Source organism: Podarcis tiliguerta (genome assembly GCF_965153285.1).
Source record: "Podarcis tiliguerta genome assembly, chromosome: 18".
NCBI lineage: Eukaryota > Metazoa > Chordata > Lepidosauria > Squamata > Lacertidae > Podarcis > Podarcis tiliguerta.
Window position 1 is genome coordinate 5,118,921 of NC_139551.1, and position 6,285 is coordinate 5,125,205.

Here is a 6,285-nt window from a genome sequence, read left to right on the forward strand (position 1 = left end):
CGTTTCCAACCGTTTCCTTATTCCGGATGTTTCCACTGCGAAAGTCCTTTGAGATATTGCAGTGGGGAGAGATTTGCAATAAATAAACCGTTCTGGTGTGGGCAGTCGTAAGTCCTCCTGAGCGAGATAGCTCAGTCGGTACACGGTGAGACTTTTAACCTTGGGGTTGCGAGTTGGAGTCTTGCATTGGGCAAAAGACTTCTACATTGCAGAGGGTTGGACTACAGTTCTATGATACTTCCAAGATTCCCCAGGATTTTGTAGAAGAAATTCAGAACAGCTGGATGAAACATTAGAAATCTCCAATGGATTTGGGGACAGATTTGGGTTGGGTGTTCTCTGTGTTGGGTACAAGATAGTGGAGTGGTTGTTTGCAGCCCCTAATCTTTACCTTTGGAATGAAGAACATAGACAAGACCTATTTGGAGAATTTTTTATTGCTCTTTTCATCACTCCCCACCCAGATAAATCTTATATAAATAATACAAACCAACAACACATCCAAAACACTGGCGACACAAACGAGAATAAGTTAACAATAAATAAGAGGACTGGGTTTTAAAAACACACACACACATATATTTAGAACCACAAAACAGGTTGGGGTTTTTTGACAGGTGTTCAGACAACAGGGGGACATGATCAAACTCATCTCTCTCACACACACACCCCGCAAGACCCTGCTTTTGACATATACGCCCCCAAAGTACCCCAGAATTACTACTTACCCTCTACATTTAATACCACCCACTTATAAATAAAGCTCTTTGTTTGCTACATTAAAGTGCTTGTAACCTGTAATTGTGTTTCGCTGACACTGCGCTCCCCCGTTGGTTGGGTTTTTAGTGGACCAACCCTGATTGGTTGGGACGGACTTTTGAGATAAGAGGTACCGTATTTTTCGCTCTATAAGACGCACCAGACCACAAGACGCACCTAGTTTTTGGAGGAGGAAAACAAGAAAAAAAATATTCTGAATCTCAGAAGCCAGAACAGCAAGAGGGATCGCTGAGCAGTGAAAGCAGCAATCCCTCTTGCTGTTCTGGCTTCTGGGATAGCTGCGCAGCCTGCATTCGCTCCATAAGATGCACACACATTTCCCCTTACTTTTTAGGAGGGGAAAAGTGAGTCTTATAGAACAAAAAATACGGTATTTGGTTGGGACAGGGTTTTGTGAAAAGAGACCCCGGTTGGGATGGGCTTTTGATAAAAGTGGTCCCTGATTGCCTAGGACAGACTTTCGAGAAAAGATGGCCTAGATAAGATAGGTCCTTGATCCCTGATTGGTTGGGAAGGGTTTTCGGGGAAAACGTCCCTGACTGGTTGGGATGGTCTTTTAGGAAATGAGGTCCCTGATGGGTTGGGACGGGCGTTTGATAAAAGAGGTCCCTGGTGGGTTAAGACAGACTTTTGAGAAAAAATGACCTAGTAGTAAAAAGGAGCTGCCAATTGGGCAATGCACTGGCTAGAAGAGACGATGTTCAGCACACACACATCCTCCCGAAAAGTGCTGTTTTGCACCAGAGATGGCACTGAGCCCTGGGCTGTTCCTATTGTCCCCTTGCTCCGGACAGACAGGACACCACTTCCCGTAGAACCCCTCTCTCCGCCCTCGCCGGGCTGCTACGCACAGTGGCAACGTGTGACGATCATGTCGTCGAAGAGCTGCGTGACCACCTTCCCGTCGCTGGCGTAGTGCATGAGGACCATGGGTTCGTAGGCGGCGGGGACGCAGCAGGGGGCTGGCGTCTCCCCGGACAGGCTATGGAGCCTGGCCTTGATCTGAGCGTGCATACTGGCCGGCTTGTAGTTGTGCGGGCATGAGCCCTCGCAGAACCTCATGGAGTAGCTGCTGGGCGCTAGCACCCAGTTGGACCACCCGATGTCAGCGAACGAAACCTTGAGCGAGCGGAGGCAGCATTTGGTGTCACCTTTGCCGCACTCCTCGTCCAGCTGTCTCCGCTTCCGGACCTGCCTGCGCCCCTGCGTCTCGACCTCCAAGGGGAGCCACTCTCCCCCTTCCAGGACGGAGGAAGCCACATCCGTGGGAAACTCCAGACCCAAATGGAGCCTCGGGTCGGGCCCGGCTAGCCACTGCCCCACGGCGTCTCTGAGGTTGAGGACGGGTGTGGTCCTCGAGACCACCTGGGAGGCCAAGAGCGTGGCGGTTTCTCCATCCCCACCGGCCAGTCTGTAGATGTTGACGCGAGCCAACCTGGTCGAGTTGAGCTGAGAGATGCTGGGGACGTCCGAGAACTTCTTGGACAGAGACAGCTCAGCCCGAAAGACATGGAGGTCCCGGCTGAGCGCAGCTGTCCTGGAGACTTCCAGGCCGTATAGGGGCCTGAGTGGGTCGCTGGTGACCGCTGGACCTGCAGCCAATCCATGGCCCAGAAGCTTAACTGTGGAGAGAATGAAGAGCGGAAGACGTCAGCAGCGAGCCAGCAATAAATCACACAGAGTAGGCGATGCTAACTCTTTATTAGCAAGAACACCATCTTTTTGTTATTATCGATTTCTGATACACACAATGCAATAATACACAAAGATACAAAACACAAAGATGTAAAAGAAACACTCTACAAAAGAAAACCACAAAAAATAATATACCGTATTTTTTGCTCTATAAGACTCACTTTTTCCCTCCTAAAAAGTAAGGGGAAATGTGTGTGTGTCTTATGGAGCGAATGCAGGCTGCGCAGCTATCCCAGAAGCCAGAACAGCAAGAGGGATTGCTGCTTTCGATCCACAGCAATCCCTCTTGCTGTTCTGGCTTCTGGGATTCAGAATATTTTTCTTCTTGTTTTCCTCCTCCAAAAACTAGGTGCGTCTTGTGGTCTGGTGCGTCTTATAGAGCGAAAAATACGGTAGATAAAATTACATTCCCACCACTCAACATTGGCTCCCCCTCCACCACACCCCGATTTCTGTTTTCTATTATGTTAAATCATTTGCATTTCTTATCTGATTTTCTTTCATATTCCATTTGCACATCATTCTTCCTATACATTCTATAGTCTTAATCTATACATATCAACATATTATTTTGTGAACAGTGTTTATAGAATCTTCAAAGCATTTCCACTGCAATCTTAACTTTTGATTTGACTAGCAAGAACACAGTCTGCACAGAAAATCTAACAGAAAATCTAATTTTTTTGAAGAACGGAAGCCCTTTTCGGATTATTTGAAGAAAAATGACAGCAGGAAGAATCCGCGACCGGGTTTTGAGCTATGAGCAGCAGAAAGAATGAGAGGCGATTGTGTTACGATTATGATTTTTAAAACAGAGTGAAGATGCCGCAAAATTGGAGAGGGATAAGGAAAGCATCTCGGAAGCGGAAAATAGAAAAGAAATCTTTTTTTAAAATGCATTTGGAATTTTCTGTGTAAATTTTTCAAAATTTAATAAAAATATTATTAAAAGGAAAGAGAGAGAGAGAGAGAGAGAGAAAGCGACAGGCAAATGAAACCACAATTCGGGATAACAGGCAAGGGAAGGAAATAAATGACAGTAATATAAGTCATAATGCAGTATAAAATAAGTGGCAGTAACAGCAGCTTGTAAAGTACTACAACAGGGGCATCACAGCTGTGAAATCGAAACGTAAGGACTTATGAGATTGAAAGTGAACTGAACGGTGTCAAATTTTGCGTCAAAAGCTTTAGGAATGCAGTGAAGCTTACCTTTCGCCCTCAAGGTATGAACAGTTTTCGCTGCCGTTGGCAAGGTCTGGTTCGCTCTGAGTTGTGCCAGCATCTCCCGGTAGACCAGGTGAGCCTCTTGCAGCTCACCTTGACTCAAAGCCCCTCGGACGCTGGGGGGCTTCTCAATCCCAAGGTGGTCGAGGATGCTTTGTTTGACAGCCTCCAGTTGCGGGTGGGTGTCTTGGGGGCCGTGGGGTCGCAGGTCAACCACGCCGGACAGGAGAGACTGAAGGAATAGCACCCAGAGGCTGGTGGCAAGGCGAGAGGCTCCGGGCATCGTGGTTGGAAGTCAGAGACTTTGGAGGTGGTGAATTTCTCCAGCCAGCTGTGCTAGGCTTCCCTTCGTGTGGCCAGACCTTCGGCTTTTATACCCGAGGCGAAGTTAAGTCACCAATGACGTGGAAGTACTGTAAACAGAGAAAAGGAAAAAAAAAAAAGAAAAAGATTTTGACAGTCGGCTGTGTGTGTTTTTCTTCCTTTTTTTTCTTCCTCGGAGCAGACAGGTTTATAATAACTCGAAGATGCTTAGGGTGGAGGCAAAGGCCAGGTCTGCTGCCCTCTGTGGCAGTGCCCAACCGGACAACGATTTTTGGGAAGCCGCAAAGCGGGAACAGAGCGCGGCGGCAGCAACGGTTGCATTTCCCGAGGGAGCTTGTGGACTTCCTTGCGGGTTTTTCAGCAGAGGTTGGACGGTCATCTGCCGTGGGTGCTTGAGGCGAGATTCCTGCATTGCCGGGGCTGGGCTGGATGACCCTCTGGTGTCCCACACAGCTCTAGTTCTATGATTTCCATCTGTGGTTTCCAGCTACTGGGTCTCAGAGGCGTACTCTGGGCTCAAGGATCCAGGACAGACGACCGTCCAACCTGTGCTGGCAAACCTCGAAGGGAGACCGTTCCACTGTCGAACAGCTCCTACCACCAGAAAGTTCTTTATATTTAGCTGGAATCTCCTTGTAACTTGAAGCCGTGGGTTCGAACCCTACCCTCCAGAGCTCAGGCTTGCAAAGCGATGGGTCAATAATAATAATAATAATAATTTACTATTTATACCCCACCCATCTGGCTGGGCTTCCCCAGCCACTCTGGGCGGCTTCCAACAAAATATTAAAATGCAGTAATGCATCAAACATTAAAAGCTTCCCTAAACAGGGCTGCCTTCAGATGTCTTCTAAAAGTCTGGTAGTTGTTGTTCTCTTTGACATCTGGTGGGAGGGCGTTCCACAGGGCGGGTGCCACCACCGAGAAGGCCCTCTGCCTGGTTCCCTGTAACTTGGCTTCTCGCAGTGAGGGAACCGCCAGAAGGCTCTCGGTGCTGGACCTCTAGAATTCAAATCGGGCTTTCAGCCTGTTCCAAGAAGGCTCTCTTTGTGAGTTTGCTCCTTCGCCAAACAAGCCTTTAGCTTTGGCTTTTCTGGCAACTGGTCTGAACACAAAACATCAGCCAGAGGTGGTTTCCAATCAGCCTTCAAACACCGCCATTTTGTATGTCCAACTAAGACCAGGATGGGGGACAGGGGAGTCACCTGTGGCCCCCTCCATATGTGTTTGGCCTCCAAAATCCCACCAAACTCGGCTGAATCGGTCAAGAATGATCAGGAATGATAGGAGAGCCTACCAACATTACACTGCAGGGGGTTGGACTAGATGACCTCTGGGTGCCTTCCAACTCTGCAATCACATGATTCTGATGTTCCCTTCCTTTGATGCAAGGCTTCCTTGCAGAACCCCCGGCGCAAACCGGATCGCACCCTCTCCAAGGGGCTGGAATGTCAAGTGGTTTTTTGGGGGAATCTGGGCCTCCTTTTCCCATCCAAATATTTTTGCGGTGATTCGGCGCCTTCCATTATTGGGTCAGTCGGTGGTGAGCTTTCGTGAAGAGCCGAAAATGCCGGCCGGGCGATTTACAAGGCAGAGGAAGCCATAAAACAGGCCCGGGTGATCCGTGTGGAATGAACCCGTCCAAACATTGGAGTCGCGAGGGATGTTGATTCACGAGGGCGTCATTGCCGCTCCATCCCATACGCCTCCGCTTCGCCCATCACTAGGGGACCTGCAACCCAAAAGCCCTTCCGTGGAGGGAAACAAGACTCTCACAATCATTTCACAACCTCCCCTCCGGGACGAGGAACAAATTCCTCACCATATTTGAGAAGCCGCCAGCCAATTCTGTTGGGAAACCTTCGCTGAAAGCATGGCTTTGGAGCTGATTGTTTCGGCTCTATGAGACCAGAGGGCTGTTCCTTCTAGGGAGGGGATTAGCTTTATGGGACGCTGGGGGGCTGGTTTGGGGGGAGCGGGGCCTCACAGGGGGTGGCCCAGGCCCCCAAAACTTTTTTTTTTTTAATGACCTCTGTTCAGGCAATTGATTTAGAGGGGGGAATCTGAATTGGTTTCTCTCAGCCGTCCCTGGAGAATTGAAGCTGAGACGTTCGTTGTGCAAAGTGGATGCTTTTCCCGGAGACTGCAGCCTTCTCACAAATAAAGCATGTCATTTCAGCAGTTCGAAAGCACGTCAAAGTGCAGGCAGATAAATAGGTACCGCTCCGGCGGGAAGGTAAACGGCGTTTCCGTGCGCTG

The 6,285-nt window shown here is 49.0% G+C and overlaps 1 protein-coding gene across 1 annotated transcript; it reads right to left on the minus strand.

Moving 5' to 3' along the window:
• Window positions 1-466: 466 nt before the first annotated feature.
• On the minus strand, window positions 467-4,039 carry GDF15 (growth differentiation factor 15). The gene is made up of 2 exons (XM_083422081.1): window positions 3,688-4,039; window positions 467-2,402 (listed from the first exon to the last, which is right to left on the minus strand). Exons 1-2 carry the CDS (start codon window positions 3,983-3,985, stop codon window positions 1,624-1,626), a joined length of 1,077 nt encoding a protein of 358 aa, XP_083278207.1. The 5' UTR covers window positions 3,986-4,039; the 3' UTR covers window positions 467-1,623.
• Window positions 4,040-6,285: the final 2,246 nt, after the last annotated feature.

What these genes read in the sequence shown, in the direction of transcription:
- GDF15 (XM_083422081.1), bottom strand. Translation starts at nt 3,985, where the DNA reads ATGCCCGGAGCCTCTCGCCTTGCCACCAGCCTCTGGGTGCTATTCCTT. An exon ending in TCATACCTTGAGGGCGAAAG is followed by an intron (nt 2,403 to 3,687) that starts GTAAGCTTCACT and finishes TTCTCTCCACAG; the next exon opens with TTAAGCTTCTGGGCCATGGA.